General features: G+C 31.4%; 2 protein-coding genes and 1 long non-coding RNA gene across 3 annotated transcripts; 1 reads left to right on the top strand and 2 right to left on the bottom strand.

Annotated features, from left to right (window-relative positions):
* Positions 1-5,061: 5,061 nt before the first annotated feature.
* LOC121118457 (uncharacterized) lies at positions 5,062-6,683 on the bottom strand. The gene is made up of 2 exons (XR_005864458.2): positions 6,601-6,683; positions 5,062-5,573 (listed from the first exon to the last, which is right to left on the bottom strand). It is a non-coding gene; the product is annotated as an uncharacterized lncRNA (long non-coding RNA).
* A 3,741-nt stretch (positions 6,684-10,424) lies between these two features.
* On the bottom strand, positions 10,425-18,075 carry LOC121117374 (uncharacterized). Its single transcript, XM_040711783.2, has 4 exons — positions 17,419-18,075; positions 14,145-14,290; positions 13,276-14,086; positions 10,425-13,212 (listed from the first exon to the last, which is right to left on the bottom strand). The coding sequence occupies exons 1-4, from the start codon at positions 17,813-17,815 to the stop codon at positions 12,887-12,889; spliced, it is 1,680 nt and encodes a 559-aa protein (XP_040567717.1). The 5' UTR covers positions 17,816-18,075; the 3' UTR covers positions 10,425-12,886.
* On the top strand, positions 10,948-12,582 carry LOC121117375 (UDP-N-acetylhexosamine pyrophosphorylase). Its single transcript, XM_040711784.2, has one exon. The coding sequence runs from the start codon at positions 10,948-10,950 to the stop codon at positions 12,442-12,444; it is 1,497 nt and encodes a 498-aa protein (XP_040567718.1). The 3' UTR covers positions 12,445-12,582.
* Positions 18,076-20,613: the final 2,538 nt, after the last annotated feature.

The raw sequence follows: 20,613 nt of genomic DNA on the forward strand, positions 1-20,613 counted from the left end.
AAAACCATCTTATCTTTTCTTGCTCATTAATTTGAGGTGAAGCTTTCGTTTCTTCTTTCGTAGAACACTACCAGTGGCGACGACGATGGGATCCGAACAAAGTGACCGTCCTGTTGTGGGATCGTCGACAAAGCTCGCCTTGCTTGAGTTGGACAATCCTTTTTTGTCGACGGGTAGACTCCTATTCCGTCTCCGAAAGGCGGAGCAGTACGGTTTGTGTCTAGTATTGGGCCTCGTAGAGGATATAGAAGAACTCCTTTCAATGTTAAGAGCTGATGTTCTATGATTTATCTACTCTCCCGCTCCCTCCGTTGCATTGTGAACCTGCACAGGTGGAGAAGGATTTGGTTTCTCTCATGGACGAGCCGAGGGCTTGAGATCATGTAGGGTTGGATGAGGGTACACAAACATAAATGGTTGTCTTTCCCTAGGGACGAGCAGGGTGCTCGTCCCCTGTTGATAAAGGGTAAACCCCCTGCTAGGATGGGTCTATCCTTTCTCTGGTGCACGTGCTGGGAGCACGACAAGGCTTTGTAGATGAAGTAGACGGTCGAAAGTATCGCTCAGGGGCGTGCTTCCTACGTAATGGCCTTGTCAGTGTGCAAGCGCTTATGGTTTTATGGTGCCCCTATACCAATGTTTTTAATGTGCTTGTCCTACCTGGTTATGGATAAAACGGATCAATAGGTTTCTATTGATGGAACGGAACTTGGTGAAACACCTGCATGGATTTGGTTGCCAATAAATTTAAAATATAAATTTATCGAACCACACTGTGTTCATACAATTAAATATCTTGTTTTGTTTATCAAATCAACATAAAACCCGGGTTCCCTAATGCTTCCAGTTATAGAGAATTTCGACAATGAAATTTTTTGACAAAACAAGTAAACATTCTTTGACTACTTTGAGTAGGGTTATCTCGAGTCGAAGGTAAAAAGTCGTCAATAATTAAATTTGGAAGATCTCGGTACCTCAATTCAGATGGAATTGGCGAAACTTCCCTAATCTATGTGAAGCATTGCAATCAAGCCTAAGGGAGGTAGTCGATAAAAGGAGGCAGTTATATTGGATAATTTATAAAATATAGAATAAAATTTAATAAATCTTCTAAAATATTTAGATGGAGTGTTTTTCTCTACGATCAATTTATCACTCAATATATAAAATTTTAAAAAGGTTAAATACTTATAGTCAACCCTGTATATACTCGTACTATATATATATTCATTAAATTTAATTATGTTTTGTTTTTTGTATAATTTCAAGTTGGCTTTAGCTATCAGTCAAAGTAAATAGTAAAAAAAAATATTTTTCCTAGTTCATTATTTACTAAGCTCCATTTCTGTTATGTTTAATTTGTTTATCTTATGTATGTAATTTTCAGTATTTGCTTTATGCTGACAAACTGAAATAATAAGTAAAATAAATGCTTCAATAAAACAACTGGCAGTTTTTACATGTTTCCTACTGTTTTAACATGTCTAATCCTAGCCTGTACCATGTCTCCTCCTGGTGTATCAAGTATCCTACTTTTGGTTAGTTTCGAAAATACCAATAAATGGCTATTTATTATTGCACTACATCAAAATACTTTGGAATTATTTGTCTTAGGTAACAATCTATGTTATGTTGCCCGGACGTTGAATTATCTTTTAAATTGTGCAAACCAATGACAGTTTAAAAAAAAATATTTTTTTTTTTGTAACATGTATCCTCACTCTCCCCTACTGATGGCACATTGCATTGCTATTTCTTATTTCTATCTTTTTTGATATTGCAAATTATCTATATATTCTTGATCAGAGCTTGAAAGTAAATATAATACTACATGCTCAGAGTGATCATGCCACGCGCCTTTCGCCCAAGTTACATTGGTATACTTTTTTTGAAAGTGCATTGCTCTATCTGTGCTCTGAATTAAGTGTATTTGATGTAACGACTTTCTGTTGTGAGCAATATTGAATGCAAAGTAATGCCTATTTTAATTTTATGAAGATTTTCCTCTACAATCCCTGAAGGTACCATTTTTGGAGGGCGATAAACACAAATTCGGTCATTAGACAAATTATGAACGACACTCTCAGACTTTTCAAGCAAGGGGAAAGTTGTATCATTTTTTAGGAATTTATTATCAAATTCTTAGCGGTGAAGAACAACCGAATCCGAGTTATAGTTTTATCTATTTCATTTTCAGTTGAGTCTCAATATTGCTATTGATTTAGCAAATTTTCCTTGAGGAGAAAGATGGACAATATAAGAGCCTCATGATGCAAATGTTAATGCGAGATGTTATTGTTTTTTCTTAAAAGGATATTTTTGTCATTATTATCCAAAAAAATATGGCAACTTGTACACACCATGTATACATACAACAGGGTACTATTGGACTAATTAGCAGAATTGAAATTGAAAAAATGCAGAATTGACCATAACTTTAGAACAAATTGAAATATATAACTCAATTATATTTTTATGTGGAGGTTTTGCGCTCTACCAAGGGGTCATTTTAGTTTATGACGTATTCACATCTATTGTAGGATACATTTTACGGAATAAAATAAACACATTAGTGTTTTCTCGGTAAATGAAATTTACTAATAATCTTTAGTACAGAGGCTATCTTTTAAAATTGGTGTAGGTAATATGAATATTAATTATTATTATATATTATAGCAGCAGGAATCTTCCTTAAATATATTTATTATTTTTTTCGGAAAAGTGTCCTATAACCAATTTGTACGTAATTTACTTATACATATACAGTGAACTAAAAAATTAGAACTAAAAAACATTCATAACTCTAAAACTTAAAATAACGAAATGTCTTCATTTGATATAAATTAATCTGTATGTAAGCACAATAGAAAAAAACTAAGTTAATATGTAGTTTGCAAATTTGTATACCAATTTTAAGATGTACTCTTAGATAACAACTCAGAGAAAAAACTATTCATAAATAATCTATATAAAACTGATTTATAAGATAAAAACCAAATTGACTTTTTGAATGTATGGCTTAGGTATAAGTGTTGTGTACAAACTGGGATGTCTAGACAAGTTGCAACATATGTAGGCAAATTGTACAAGTTGTTATTTATTCATCTTAAAATGTATTAATTATTGACAAAATTGTTCGTTCTAATTACAATATATTAATTGATCCAATCTGATCTATTAAAATGACATGGTTATTATGTATTTATGAGGTATTTGACTGTGAACATTTGAACTGTATAATGTGCCACATAATTTTGACCTTAAAAAGAGCATTATTATCCCCTCACTGTCCTCCTATTTTCAATTCCCTTACTCCAGAGAAAAATGGCTGATATAAAATGCAGAATGTTGAGCTTTATTGTGCCCGAATTGAACTCCATGTTATAAATATTGATGATCTCATAATAATGAACTGATATTCATTTTTGCTACACATAAAATGGTTGGTTAAAAAATCTAAGCTTTCGGCGAGTGAAACAATACATTTGACATAATTATGTAGATATACCTGAATCAATTTAAATAAATTAGTTATATATACGAGTACATTTTCACATTTCAGGATATTGGCATATATCTGCCTCTAAAGATATAGACACTAGAAATTATCTCCTCCAATTATTCTAATATTATACTGTTGGTAATTTTGCCTTAATGCTATTTTACCTCAATGATACATAAATAAATTAGATTTATGTTATTTTTGGGTTAAAATTGATGTTCCTTTGGAATTTTTTAATCAAAATATCTAATGTGTATTACTATAAAACCTATTAAATGGTTGTTTTCTGTTTGAAAATGATGGAATCATGCCCAAATATTTCTAGTCATACACCAACAAAATCTTATTATCTATTGAATTCAAACCAGAAACAAAGTAATCAATCAAAGTGGTATAATAAGAAAACAAAAATTAATAAACCATTCGAATAGAAGAAATGCTCATCACTTCTTTGTTAGTAATTATCAGCAGATTTGATGGGAAAAAACATGTTAAAAAAGACTCATGGATAAACGAGCAAGCATAATATGAGGCAAGAGCATCATTATTCTAAAGAAACCAAACATTTAATGTATTTTATAGTTAAAAATATTACATATTTTGATTTAAAAATTCAAAGTGGATATTAATTTCAACCAAAAGTAAACTTTCACAACGTATTAACATCATTTATTTATATATTGAGGGGAAATATTCTTGAGGCAAAATGTTCTGGGCAACGTATATGTACTATCGTGTACAAGATGCAATTTCTTTGTATTAAAATGCATTATTTAATAACAACATGGGTCATTCTAATGACCCATTATACATTGATACTCTCATTTCATTTTGATCTATTACAATTACATGGTTATTATTTATTGATGATGTATATAACTAAAGGTATTCGAACTGCATAAAGTGCCACATAATATTTTTATTTAAGTAATTTGTATTAAATGTGTCAAAAATGACACAATTAAATCATCGACCATCCATGGAATATTCAATAATTGCATGATCCTCATCCCAAAAAGTACTGTAAATCCTTCATTTAAATTTATTCCTCTTATTTTTACTAGCAACTTATACAATTTGATTTTACAAGTTGCAAATTCTATAAAACATATGAAAGGGTATTATATCATTGAAGGCAACAAATATAAATATGCTTTTAAGTCAAATACATATTTTGTGTTGGTAATTAATTTATCAATCCTCTGAATGAATGATTCATTGGCTGTATAGCAAACCAATTGAAATCTCTATAAGTTTATGTCTATTAGTATTAAGATATTTATCCAACATCAAATGTCACAAGTCAAAAGAATATGACTTTTTTCAAATATTTTTAGGTTACATTCTATGCAGTAGAAGATAATTTATAACTTTATATTTTAGTATTTTTAAACTTTTCATTAGTTTGGGCCAATTTTTGAGCTATAAAACATTTAGAAACACATATAAGACTATACTACTATAGTTCTTTAAAATGAAGTTAATTTCCAAAATGTGCATGTATTTTATGTGAGAAGATCTAGTCTTGAGATTTTGTTAGAAAATTAACAACGTCACGGTTCAAGATGAAAAAGAACTCATTGAAATTGATATTTTATTTTCAAAAGAGTACTTATGTATCAATAAAATATTGTTTTGCAGCAATATTGATTTCATATCAACTTTTTTTTTTTGCAGATAAAATTCCCTCAAAGTTACGAGTGAAACTCTATAAAATCCCATGATAATGAATAATTTAGAATTAAAGGATGATGCAATAAATTATAATCCAAATAGAGAAACTATGGAAGTATTATATAGCATTATATAACTCAAGTGATTGCAGGCTAAAAAAAAGTTGTCGTTTTCATAACTCCAAATCCTTAAATCTATGAAAATGGGATACCTCCATAATTATGGTATAGCCAGACAAAGAGAAGAGTGATTCCCTTCAACCAAATGTCAATCCATGATTTAAATCCATCTTCTAATTGAATATGGAATGTATTTTTGACTCTTCAGAGCCGAAACTGCCAATACGTATCTATGAACCAAAATCAAGTAGATTTCTTCATTATATCAATACTAAACTCTATAACAAAAATATATATTAAATAATGCATTAAATATTGAAAGAATAGTTAATTAATTTCTTAATAGTGAATGGAGACAAACTATAAAGTATTTTATTGTTACACTTCTATAGATTCATAAATTATTAGAGAAAGGTTCTCGTTATGAGATATTTAATTATATTAAAATAAACAATGAAAAATCAAATAATTATTTGAGTAATTAATAATAACACTAGCAAATATTAACCAATTTAACTTATGCGGCAGTTACTGGTATTACTATTTTGACGTCCATCGATAATCGAGTAGGACAGCGTTCATATACTTTAAAAAATAAGCTATAATTAACAAGGTCAAAACGTCCAAAAATTTCAAGAAATATATCAGAATTGAATGATTAATTTAACAAGAAAATGTTTAATATTTGTAATAAATTATTCCATTAAGGTGTGGATTCATGATTAACTAAAGTCTAAAGTTAGGAAAATCAAATATATTTTATAAAATAAATGGTGCCGAAATTTAACAACGCTCTTCCAACAACATCAAAAACTTGTTCAATTTTTATCCAATTATGCTCTAAATTTGTAAAAAAATGAACTAATTATATTACTCCAAAAGTTAAAATTTACGCTTATTGATGCAGATAAATATATAGTATCCCAAAAAATAGTACCTACGTATTGAAAAAAAACATGCCAATTTTGAGATATGTGATTAACTTTGGTCGTCATTTTGCCGTGGAATGACCTAAAACCAATATTAAAACAATGTATATTTTCTAAATTATAATATAGAATTAATTATGGTCAAAAATGCATCAATAAATTGTCAAAGAAGAATTTAGATAAAGCAAATCTACATTACTTCAAATTTAATTTACTTATATATAATAAATATTACATTTTAATTAAAAACTGTTTTCTTTATACTCCACTGCATGAGCTTAGTGCATGGTTTAATCGCCGTATATCCTTTTGATTTGTCTTGGAGTTGGAATAATTAATTAATTATTATTTTATAACTCATTTAAAAACTATATACCTATTAAGTGATCCGCAAAAATATTTCGTCTTCAGAAGGATTTGTTTACATTGAGGGTATACTATTTATGACGTCATGGTGCGTCATGCTTATGAATCATAATATAAATATTCCTAAAATTGGTGATGGGTAGTACTCAAATAGTAGAGCTGTATAAAATATTACTTTAATGGGAGCTTTATTTTTCGTAGTTGGGAATAAATTTTTTTTACTTTTTAAAGCTGTCATCATTCTTATTTCATTCTTGGGGAGAGAATATCTAAGTATAAATTAATCACTATTGCATTTTCACATAAAATGTGGAGAGCAAAAATGAGGGTTTCTCGGGAGTTATAAGTGTAAGTCCGTATTGGACTTAATGTAGAATTGAGGATCGATATCGGAGTGATTCCTGCCTTTATGTCCTTGCTATTTACGGAGTGACATTTGGGCATATTTCTTTCTTCTCACGCCTCGTTGTAGCTGATGTCACAAAACGTCACGACAGCCAGGGGCGATGCTTATCGTTTGGGGAGTGGGGGGGGCTTAGCCCTAAAAATTATCAAGACTTTAATATAATTACTTATATAAAAATAGGTTTCTTAATTAAATTTATATATATATATATTGTACGCAAATTGTAAAAGTTGCAACCAAAAAATGAGATGAATAATTTTACAGTACATGGGATAAAGATAATGCAAAAATTGAATATTCCATGGATGGTTGACATATTAGTGATCTATTTGTTTACTATTTTAATACAAATTACTAACATAAATATAAGTAGTCTGCCGCACATAATAAAGTTCAAATGCTCACAGTTCTGTTACTCATAAATAAATAATAACCATGTAATTTTAATAGATCATATTGAAGTGATCGCATCAATTAATAAATGATAATTAGAATGACATACCTTTTAATTAAATAAGACATTTCAAGACGAAAAAATTGCAAATTGTCCGTTTTTTATACAAGTTACAAGTTGTGCAGACATCGCAACTTGTACACAATATACCTATATATTTATAATTATAAAAAAAGGGTTTAGAGGCCCCACGGATAACAGCTAAGCTGCTCTCCTCACAAACATTCTTCAAATTGTCAGGATTACCACGTTAATTTTCAGTTACTTTTATTTTTACATAACGGCAAGACATTACAAGCAACTCTATCGAGTAGATACACATAAAATATTGCTTAGCATGCCTTTATTTTATCAATGGGATCTCCATTTACATGAATGTCAGGGTTGAAATGATGAGTTTAGTCTTCCTAGAATATATTTTATTAAGATAAAAATATAAGAAACCCTCGCTGATTTTTCTGAAAATATTATATTTAAGTAACTTCACGAAATGATATTTAGCTTTGTGATGACTGAATATCTTATCAGTTAGTATGTACACATCGTGAGTATAAATTATGATACGTTATAATATTGAATGCTATTTTTAGATTTAAAATAAAGTGACATTTGTGATATTATGTAACTTGTAAATAAAGTTGTGTTCCTCCTTATTTAGAATTGAAGACTACAGTCCCTTCCAGTTCAGTCTCGGTCTGGTCCAGTTTATTTCTGCATATCAGTCCTAAAAAACTTATAAAGTTCGGTCCTTAATAATGTTACTCAACTTTATTTACCATTTGTTTAATCAATTCTAGTACATACAGTCCTAATGACAGGTCGAAAGACCGATGGCTCGGTCCTAAGACTGGACTGAAGTGGACATAATAAATTAGGACCCACACAACACTACTTGTAAAAATAATTAACGAATTGGCAGAAAGCTATGATTCATTTCATTACAATTACTTCTCTTTGGATGATGTCAATAACCTACTAGATGCTCATAAAAATATATAATATATTTGATAGGAATTTTATTTGACTAAATGTCCTATTTTAACCAAATATCTATAAACTTCGAAAATAAAATAAATAAGGTTTACGTTGTCATTTGTAAAATTCAAATTACTGCGTGGGACCATTTTCATCATAGTAAACTTTGATTTGAGCTTGGATTTTTAGCATTTCATAATGTTTTCAGTCATAATGGGACATGAGTGTTGTTTACTTATATTCGTTTGTAAACAAAGCGACAGTGAATGGCACCGTCTTATGGCAAAAAAACAAAAAAAAAAGTACAACTCCCTTAATGATAATATTATTTAATAAAAATTAACATAGATATGTGTTTCTCACATAGAGGGGGCTCTCAAAAATTATTCTGATTACGTGCCATTTTTTAAACAACAGGTTACAGAGTTTCATACCACCATGCGGATAGTATATATTTTTTCTAGTTTGCCATAATGGTAGTGAGGTAACTCGTGTGGATTTTTTAGCTGGCCCGTTTTTTCTAGGAATTGGTAATCTGAAGAATGAATTTTCATATCCTTAGTTGTTGTCATTATTATTTAACTCCTGAGTAGTGAATTTATATTCCTTATTATCCACTTATATTGATTGAACATTCGTGTGTGCTCATGAAAGACAGAGTAACCTTGATTATTTTTTGAAGTTATAATCGTAGGTCCTTGTTGGACTCCGTGTAGAATTGAGGATCGACACCGGAGTAATTCTTGCCAATGTCCTTGTTTGTTTGTTTCTCCTCCTCATCCCTTGTCACATCTGGTTGTAGCTGGTCTAATGAAACGTCATGACTACTAAGCTGCTCTCCTCTGAAACATTCTTCCAATTGTCAAGGTTGCCATGTTGATTTTTGGTTTCTTTTTTAAAATACCCAAAATACACATCACTACCTATTAGTACTGGTCTACAGATACTGATACACGCCCCCAGTATCGCGGCAAAGTTCAATAATGTAAAAAATCTTCAGTCAATGTAAAGGTTATATCAAAAAAAAATGATGCCATGAAGTAATTTGAACTTTTTGACAGATATTCGACTTCCTCTTAGTGTTTAAAATTTGAGGCTCCGTCAGGTTTTGACTTGATGGAGGACGTTTTAGTGGGTATTTTGGTACATCAAATATTCCGGACTCAAACATACAAGGGCATCTCCTGTATTATTCACGTTGTTTACATCTCATTGGGTTAGTTTGTGCCTCTTAGTCTATTAAGTAATCTTAAAACATGCGTGGCCTAGTTTATTTGATCGTGTATCAATTTTACAAGTACATACAATAAGTATTGAGAATATTGAATATAAAATCTCCAAATCATCATATAAATAAATTGTATATTGAATTCCTTACATAAATATTTATATTAATGATGTAATATATATCAATATGAACGTCCTTCAATCAATATTTTTTGTCCTAGGTGATGAAGAAATCAATTATTGTTTTAAAAAATGCATATGAGCTAGTTACTCCTGTATGGAAGGATCATTTTCTTAACTTTCTACTAAGGAAAAATTCACCTTAACCACAGGTGGGTTAGTTGTGTTACTCGGTGGTATTGCGATAGGTGTTATCAGAAATCTCAAACAACCTCCCAACTTCTATATATTGTGTGAATTCATAGTGGGTACCTCAGGTACTACTACTAGTTGTAAGTAATACTAATATCACAATGTTGATTGAAGAATTAAACAACAGCAGGTTAAAGGAGTCATTTACAGGTCAAAAAAACAACAACAATGCATATTCTTAATTCTAAAAGGTCTTTATCTTTACCTTCAAACTACGTCAATGAAAGCTCCAACTCTATCAGAAAAAATGTTCTAACTCCTTAGGCGATATAGAAAATCCTTCATCAGCCTATACTCAATAGTTCAGTTAAAATGTCATATAAAAATAGCTTATTCTTTAAAAAACGAATAATTCGTACACTTAATTAAACCTAAAGCCCCTTTCAATCAGGCAATTCTATTTTAAATAATTATGTATATATTTTATGATGCATGAGGAAATTCATAGCAAATAAATTCACGGTGTTTGGGAAATAAATTAATACAAATTTCATCATCATTTTCTCAAACTTAAAAAGATAAAGGCATAAATATTCGCCAGGAGTCTGAAAGATAAGATACATCTCATTTTAAAAGTTTCTTATAATATATACTAGGTAAACTTTTAGACTTTAAAGTATTGTAACTTAAGAATATGTTAAAAATAGTGTAATAATAATAATACAAAATATTATTAAGTTGAATGAACAGCATAGAAGAGATATGATTTCAGGTAAAGAGCCTTCAACGAAAAGCATAATCCAGAAAGAGGACTTGTGTTTTAATCACTTCTCTCATCTGTGTATCGTCTTACGCGCACACGTCATAAAGTTGATTTAGGACAGCTATAAATACTCGGCACGTTCGATAATAATTTCTCATTCTTGATTCAAATTCCTTTTACGATAATACGTGTCCCATTTCATTTCGTTACTCCCGTCAAAATGGATACAAGTGAACTTCGCAACACGTTAAAAAAGTACGGTCAAGAACATTTGCTTCATCACTGGGACTCTATAAACGATAAAGAGAGAAGTCAATTGATACAAAGTTTGTCTGGAATGAACTGGGAGAGTATCACCAAATCATTTGAGCGCTCGATTAGTTCCATGGATGAAGGTGGAAAGATGGATGATAGAATGACTCCATTGTCTCCAGATCAATGTGCATCATTGAAGGACACTTCTGATATTTTGAAGGAGGAGTACAAGTGTACTGCTTACAAAGCCATGAAGGAAGGTCAATTGGCAATTCTACTTGTTGCTGGTGGACAAGGAACTCGCTTGGGCGTTTCATATCCTAAAGGAATGTATTCTGTCGGTCTGGAGTCGAATAAAAGTCTGTTCCAACTTCAAGCTGAAAGAATACTTAAATTGGAACAATTATCAGAAGGTAAAATCCCTTTGTACGTCATGGGCTCGCATAATAATCTGGAAACGACGAGGAACTTTTTTACTGAACATTCTTTCTTTGGTTTGAATCCTGATCGGGTCGTCTTTTTTAGTCAAGGAACATATCCCTGTTTCTCTCTTGATGGAAAAGTCTTGTTATCGAGCAAATTTGAAGTGGCTCGTGCTTCAAATGGTAATGGAGGATTATACGAGGCGCTTCGTGACTGCAAAATAATCGAAGACATGGAGTCAAGAAAAGTGAAATACATTCAATTATATTGTGTTGACAATATTCTCGTCCGTGTTGGAGATCCTTTCTTCACTGGATACTGCATTAAAGAGGGGGCAGAGTGTGCTAACAAGGTGGTTGCCAAAAGCTACCCTTCGGAAACTGTTGGAATCACATGCAAAGTGGACGGTGCTTATCAAGTCGTAGAATATTCCGAGATTACAGATAAGGCAGCTGAGCAACGCAATCCCGATGGATCCCTCACGTACGGATTAGCCAACCTATGTATCCACTTTTTCTCTCTCGCCTTCCTGTCGAAGGTGAGCAACGAACTGGACGGAGAATTGGAATTTCATGTAGCCAAGAAAAAGATTCCTTTTGTAAATGAAGAAGGTGTACTGATTAAACCTGAAAAGCCAAATGGAGTCAAGTTAGAAAAATTTGTTTTTGATGTTTTCAGGTTTGCTAAGGACTTTGTGATATGGGAGTGTATAAGAGAAGATGAATTTGCTCCTCTCAAAAACGCTCCTGGAGCATCTTCTTTCTCTCCGGAACATTGTAAGATGGCTTTGTATGCTTTGAATCAAAAGATGATTTTGGAGGCAGGAGGAGTACTCGTAGATTTAGAAGACAATCCAGTTCCTAAAATGCAATCTCCTGCTGCTCCTTTAAATTGTAATGGCAGCTCTGATACCAAAAATGATACTTGTGTTCAAATTGAAATTTCTCCCTTGGTGTCATACTCGGGTGAGGGACTTGAGGAACTCGTGAAAGGACGTAGAATAACTGTTCCCGTGTATATTAACGATAAAGACTTTTAATTCAATTTTTTTACCTGTTTAATTGTTATATTTTATATAAAGAGTTTTTATATTATGCAAATGTTTTTGTTTTATCAAAAGATATTTTATTACATATGTTTAATGAGCAAAATATATTTTAAGAACGCATTGTCCCAACTTGGTTTGCTTATTATTTAGAACGTACAGAATACCATTCAAGGTTAAAGCTTTTTTTCTTGACAATGATTGAACTTAGTAAGAGGTGAGTGGGTGTGGTTTTAGTCGAGGGATCTTTTACATTAATGATCAAAATCCGTTTCGATACATTTTAATGAATGATTGGCTTATAGTAGAGAGAAGGATATTTCGCATAGTAAGTCTGAGCTGCTGTGATGTATCAATCTTCGCTTTGTATATTTATTTTTTGGGTTTGACACATAACTATTTGATGATGTGTAAGTTTAACATTTAATTCATTATTTTAAACTGAGAACTTGAGACAATCTTGATAAAAACTTGACGAAGCTGCTGCTGCTGATACCGTTGGTAAATTTAAAACGGGTGATGATGCCGAGGTTATTAGCGTGGGAGATGATCTTGAGGTTGGAGATATGTTTAAAGAGTTTTCATGAATTGTAGATTGAATAATAGGTTCGTGATGATCACTGAAATTAGGTACACTATTATTAGCTGCAGGAAGATGTAGATCAGAAGAATTAGATGAGGAAAGAACGCTGTTATTTTGTTGTAAATAGGGAATAGGCTTCTGTTCTAAATAAACTGGTTTCATATCTCCATTCCTTGCAACTATAATTAATTAATGTATATTTAAAAAAGTAGAAGTAATGATAATGAACAAGGGTTATATACCTGAGGGTGATGGTGCAATGTTTTGACAGTGTTCATCCGACGTCTGATTCGAATATACTTGAGAGTTTTGTTGAACGTTAGTAATTATGTAATTATTTTCATTATTTAAAGATGTCCAAGACCAGACATTTCCAGATGGATCACAGTCTCTTGGTGAAGAAGAAATGGGATAATACTCTCTTACACCGGGTGAAGTATTTAGTCCATTGTACTCTTTATCCGGAGTAGGGCAACCAACACCATAAGTGTAGTCGACAATCGAACTATCGGACTGATATGTAGCATGAATATTTGATCCACCAGGGGAAAGATCATAAGCATTCATTTGTCCACAGTTATAGTTAAAGGAACTTGAACTATTGTTACAAAAGGGATAATAAGATGGGGTCGAACATGGAGGAAGGATTGTAGATGGTAGAGAGGAAGTGGTATTATAATCCAGAGGAGGTTGATGGGAAGGGGATGAATTGTCAATTTGATTTCCATAGTTGTACACATGTTGTGGCTGTCTTGATTGATCGTCAGGTAAAACAGAGCCTTCAGAATTATTGTTAGCGTTAGTATTGTTTGAGGAAGTAGAAGATGATCCAGAATTTAAGTTATTCCCAGCATGTATATTTGCCGGATAATTTTTCATGGCCTTTCTCTTAAATCCTCTTGGTCTTCTTCTAAATGAAGCTTTATCAAACATGTACTCTTGGTCCGGATCAATCCTCCAATAATGACCCTTGCCAGGTCTTCCAAGGGCTTTAGGTAGTTTAATAAAACATTCATTTAGGCTCAAGTTATGTCTCACAGAATTTTTCCAACCCTGAATTTAAAAAATTGAGTTAAATATACAAATAGTTACATAGATGGGCTACTCATACCTGATATTGACCTCGAAAAAAGGGAAATTTCGATTGTAGATACCTATAAATTTCATTGAGCGTCAGTTTCTTACTAGGAACAGATTGAATTGCCATCACAATAAGTGCAATATAACTATACGGAGGTTTTTCAGGGCGTCGAACTCCTGAAAAAATAATATATACATGAATTATTTAATTTATGTATGATATATAAACTACCATTTATAAAAATAAGTTGATATTTAATTAGCATTTATCTCTAAAAATTGAATTCTTTGGAATGAAACCCTTTTTATTTGATTATTAATATTTTTTATTAATAAGTTAAAAAATTTAAATTTATTTCGCCATTTGATTATTTTCTAGAAATAATTAAGACAGTGAATCCAAATATTGAGGAATCTAAAAATGGCGCACGAATATGATAGAACAAACCTTCGTATGGAATTAGTTAACAATATCCATCATGAGATTATTTGTGAAGGTATCCCCTATCAAAGAGTACAAGAAGATAGTACGACCCAAATGGTCGATGGAATGAAAATGTTTCGATGTAGAGTTATAAGAAAAATTGGGGATAAAGAAGTTTGTAATAGTACTCTTAAAGATGAAGCTGGAAACATTGTGGACACTTCAACTAGTACTATATTAGGACAATCAGAGAGAGACGAATTTGAAAATCTTTGGAGTAAAAACTGGAAACCCACAATAGGGGATGATGATAATTGAAATAAAAAAAAACACCAGACATTCTTACTTTAATAAAAATCACTTCCATGAAGGTGTTCTTTGTTCTAGCTAATTTATTCTGTCTTACATTTTTATTGTTAAATTTTTAAATATCTTAACATGATTAGCTATCAAAATAAATTATTTGTAAATATAATAATTGACTAAATAAGACGTAATCATTCTTGAAAGTAGATTTTGAACTCTCGATCCCCATAAATATATTTTGTTCAATCAATTGAATGGATATATGAAGACATAAATTTGAGGTGGTGTTGATCACAAAATCTTACTTCATTAAATATATGTAACGTTTCTTTTTTTCATATCGAAAGGGTGGAACATTAAAAATCTAAGGGATAAACATAACATTTTGTAAACCTTTAAGAATACACCAAAGTACTTATATTTTGGTAGTTTACAGTCTTGGCCATAAACAATTAAACTTAGAAGTATTATATATAATTATCTCCTTATCTATTTTTGTGCAAAGAGTGTTTTCAGGCTTTTAAGATACTGGTGACTATGTCTGGTTTAAGGAGTGTAAAAAATGTATTTGACCAAACGTGGGAATCGTATTCTTTCTACTTTTTATTTCTTTCATCCTATTGTGAAACTCACTCAAGATTTTCCCATCCATTAAGAACCATAACACATTTGTAATGATAAATATAATGTATAATTCTAGGGTTTCTATAAAACAGACACCTTAAAGGAAATAAATATCATTTAAGGGATATTATACATAGTAGTTTAGAGAAATAAAACGTTTTCATACTTATTAGGGTAATAAACGGCATTCATTTTTTATAAGAAGGATTATCAAGTGTAAACATTTTTATCTTTGTACATGTTTTAACAATTATTCCAAGAAATAATTTTGATTTCTTAATAACGATTTAATCTCGTTCTTCTTTTTAAACGAATAAAGTAAATATTTTAAATATTCCACATCAATTTTTGGTTGTCAAACGATAAGTTAAAAAGGTTTTGATATATGTATATTTTAATTACTTATCTTTGCTATAAATAATGTCAAAGGAGTTTATCAGGATTATATAGGATTTCTAATGAAAAAATGGATAATTTTGGTTAATCAATTGATCCATTGCCTTTAAAAATGTGCAAAAGTAAAAATGCTCATTCACTTCATTTAAAACCGGAGAATATCATTTGTCAGATTTGAAACTCTGGTTGAACAATTTAGAATGGTTTATATATACAGTCAAATACGGATAAATTCAAAATAAGTTTACAGTCAACGTTCTCTTGGATACTAATTTTTGATACATGGTTTGAAGGAAGGGATTTTTGTAAAGAATAAAAACACTAAGTATAGCTATTCGAGAAGGAAAAACGGTAAATGCGTGTACTCACTCTTTTTTTTCTTTTTTTTGTTAATTATTTAATAAGGCGTGTGTGGGTGTACATCTCCCTCTAAAAGAAGAAGCATCGCCAATTTTTGATATAAATTGATTTAAAAAGGCTTAATAAAATAAATATATATGAATTCAATTATAATTAAATATTTCCCCTGCACTAATGCACTTTTAAATATAGAAGGTTTTCCTCTTTATAGCATTAATTCATTCCCCTCCCTCCAAGATAATATAACAGGCAGCTGAAATTAACAATGACCTTAATTCAGTAATACCATATTTCTCGCTCCTGCCTTCTCCTCGTACTCTTACACAAATATCATTTCTTAACATAAAATACTTCGCATAGAAGAAATATGAAGTAAAAATCCGCGAGTCAACTTTTTCTTCCCTTTTTTAGAAAGAACTTCATTGCTAAAACGTCATGAGTCTCAAGGAAAAAATTCGAAGGAAGAATTCCTATGAGGATTTTTCTTTTTTTAAAGCTAAAAATCGTAAGCTGGTTCTAACATTTTTATTTCTAAATGAACCTTTTTAAAATTGGTTTTCAATCAATACGGATACATTCCATGAATAATGAGTTATATCCAAAAAACACAAAAAAGCATTAAGTTTCTGAATATATAAAATAATTATTACATTTGAATAGTCCAAATTTTTGTTCTATTAGATTATTTACATAAATATTCGAAAAGTAAGGTATATCTATACCTTACGGATTTATATTTTTTTGGGTATAGTCAACTTTTCATCTGACAAATAGCAGTTTCCTTTATCTGGATTTGACTGTATATTTATGGACCTCATTTGAAAGTTTTTGGAGAGGTAGGCGTACGTGTGATTTGAACCTAATTTAGACACACCTAGCAATACATATTCAGGAAATTAATTTAGTATATTCGGACAATTTGTTTGCTGTATTTGCTGATTTTTTCAATATTTTAAAATTGAATGTGAATGTATTTGAAAAAAAAGTCCTTAAAAAATAAGTGTTAAAAAAAAAGAAGAACCCGGAAACCCCAAAATTTGCCGTTGAATTATCCTCTATCTATATAAGATATGGATATTTAACAAAATTCTTCATTATATTTGTATACTTTTTAGAAAGCTATGAATATGAATTCCATTGAATAACAAAGTATTTTTTTTTAACTAAGGTTTTATTCACACTAAGGTCATCTTACCGTGGTTGGTCCGTTTCGAAGCTTTATTTTTTTCACTACCTGTGGAAGAAGCCTCTTGTATTTGGAGGATGTCTTGATTACTCGTATTATTACTATTGAGAGGATTCAAATTCGTGCTATGAACATTGTTGTTACTACTTATGTTGTTGGCACTCGTGCTGATGACCTGATGAGCCGAGGACAAGGTATGCTGATGAAAGGCTGCATGCAGACTCTCTGGGTGGTGGTGGGGATGATGATGAGAATGAAAATGGGAATGAGGCGGATGTCCAGTAGCGAGTCCTCCCACGACAGCAGCAACACTTGACACTTCATCTGAGGTTGACACAACATCACTTAAGGGATCTAAACTCCCAGTTATTTCACTAGTAGATGCTGAACTACAACTAATATTCATTGTTTATAATAACAATTAATGCTTTGCTTTTTTTTTTTTTTTTGGTTACACTATTTTTTATTTGTTGATATTATGATTATGATAATAATAAACTATAAATTCAGGCTTGTTTTTTAGGGGAAAAGAGGAAGAAAAAAAAAGTATTACTGGTTTAAATTAAATATTTATATTTGCTTCCTTAATTAAATATTTGTGTTAGAAATCTTCTTCATAAACTAAGTATCAACAATCGACTACTACTCTTGAGCATGGCAGGGGGAAAAGCGGATATAGACTTTTTTTTTTGTATTTATTTATGTTAAGAACTTAACATTAAACTTGTTTTTATTATTATTTTCTGTACATCCATTTCAAAAAGTCCGGACTTTCATCGTACGCAATTTCACACAAAACGTCCAATGAATTGGGTAGCCGTTTTGACATAGGAGGAGTTATCTCCCCCAAAAATGAGAGTTGGGGAAATAGAATTCCCTCACCCGTTTAACATTCCCCCACCTCCCCAATCTCACAACGCTAATGAGTGCGATCAGAAGCGTAACGGAAAAATATTTTTTTTCTTTGTAACGCATTGAAAAAATCACATAAGGTATCGAAGAGGCTCATTATTTAAGGAATATATTTAATAAAATAACTTTAGGACGACAGCGGTTCTCAAAGTGGGAAGCCACGGTACCCTGGATTTACCAGTGGATTATTTGTTTAGCTTTAGTTTGTTTCTTTTTATATGAAAGGTTGCAAGATACAATAGTTTTGGGACCGGAAAAGTGACTTTGTATGATACCGAGTTGTCCATTAAAATCTGAACACTTTGAATTTTAAACTTCAACATGATATAATAATTTAGTTAACAATACAATTTCAACAAAATGAATACTAAAAATAGATGTGTGTCTAAGCTATCTTAATCATTAATGTAACTGCCCTTAATAGTAATGATGACTTCCAAGTTCTGGCGGAAGGCTGGTATCCACTGCAGATGTAGTCCTCTATCATCGTGTGCCAGTGCTGGTTGACAGTGGTCTTGATGTTTGAATGACGGATTTTGCAGGCCATTCAAAAGAGTCTTGCAATCCAGGAGATGGGGTTCTTTCATTGCAGGTTTCAAAAGTGGTCTCACAAGGCTCCTTCCATCCAATTTTTTTATATCTCTCTGAACAGTCTGGTGTGAAACTCCGAGATCTCTTGTATGAGACCTCATAGACTTCAGGAATTGGCCTGGGGTGTTTTCTTTGAATCCTCCAGGTCCAGTTTCACCTTCTTGACAGAACCCTTCTTCCTCTCCAACGTTTTGGGCTGGCTGACACCGTTGACAGTCTTCCTGGGGATGCTTAACTGCTTGGAGTATGTTATCGGAAATTTTTCAATCACGCTTAAGTGTAATTTTCTCAACTTGTAAGTTAGCTTCAGAGCTCAAGTTTGTTTTATTATTTAACTAATTGTTTATTCTTTAATACATCGATATATGAATTAATTTCAATCACTCAATCGTCATTTATTATTGAAGTAGTAAGTGCTCATATTTCAATGAAACACACGGTATAAATCGTTTGAAAGAAAAATTAAAAAAGATAATGGCTTCCATATAAAATTCTTCATTAAACTCAATTTTTTGGGGGTTAGACACATTTTTTAGGAATTGTTATCAATGCAAAGTAAAAGACAATAATTGTTTACTTTGGAGTATATATCTATTTATATGGTTCATTGAGCACAAAATATGGTTCTAAATACTAATTATAGTTATACCCAATAAACTTGACTTTTTAGAATATGTTATAAAGGTCAAACCAATGTTTTTGGAAGGTTGTCAAGATCATTTTGTGCCGTATAGCTTAAATAAAAAAATATCGATGAATCTCCTCACCAACGACTTCTCTGGTGCTGCTAGGACCATCAAGAGGCCGGTCATGGTTTTCTCCATAGCATTATTTGACACATTTTTGTAGGGAAGAAATCCTTAAAAAAAATTTTTTTAAGAAAAGAAAAAAACCCTTTTTTTTTTTTTTGGGGGGGGGGCAATTTAATTCCATATTAATTTTTTTTTAAATATTTAAAACCAGGAGGCTCGAGAGTCCACGTTTTATACCCAACGCTGTTTATAAATATATTTGAAAACATAAATACATTTTTTTTTTACATATTAAAGGATAAACGATGAATTCATTTTAGATGAATACATATATACCTAATATTATCTCAAGTACCCAAAATCAAGAGTAAGGAACAAGCAAAGGCATCATAGATCTTTTTCTAAAAAGAAAAGCCCCAATAGAACATTAGAACATGATTGAGTATAAAATGAAGCCTCTGCCTACTTCATGCATGAGTTATCCTTGATGGGTTCTTGTGTTGTTATATCGCTTGGACGGTCAAAAAAGGAGGTGAAGGACTTTTTAAAGCTGTGTTTGAAAGTTTAAAGTTATTATTATTTACAGTTCGTCTTCTATTCAGTTCATGACTGTCTCATTAAAATACTCAGGACATTTTATTTAGGCTATTCCGTGCCATTTTTAGTCATATTTTACACTTGGGTGCCTAGAGATTTAAAAGACGTTTGAAAGTTGCCCTGACTTTAAAAAGTTTGAATAACGATGCTCAAAAAGACTTAATCTTCAGGGGAGTAGAAAATCTAAAACATTGACGGCCAATTTAATCCACTTTTTAACCTTAAAAGCAGCATTATTAGAAAGGCAAATCCCCTCACTGCCCTCTTATTTCCAATTCCCTTACTCTGGAACAGAATGGCTGATATAAAATGGAGAATGTTGAGCTACAATAGTGGCCTGTAGTGTTGTGTT

This window comes from Lepeophtheirus salmonis, chromosome 5, assembly GCF_016086655.4.
Source record: "Lepeophtheirus salmonis chromosome 5, UVic_Lsal_1.4, whole genome shotgun sequence".
Taxonomy (NCBI): domain Eukaryota; kingdom Metazoa; phylum Arthropoda; class Copepoda; order Siphonostomatoida; family Caligidae; genus Lepeophtheirus; species Lepeophtheirus salmonis.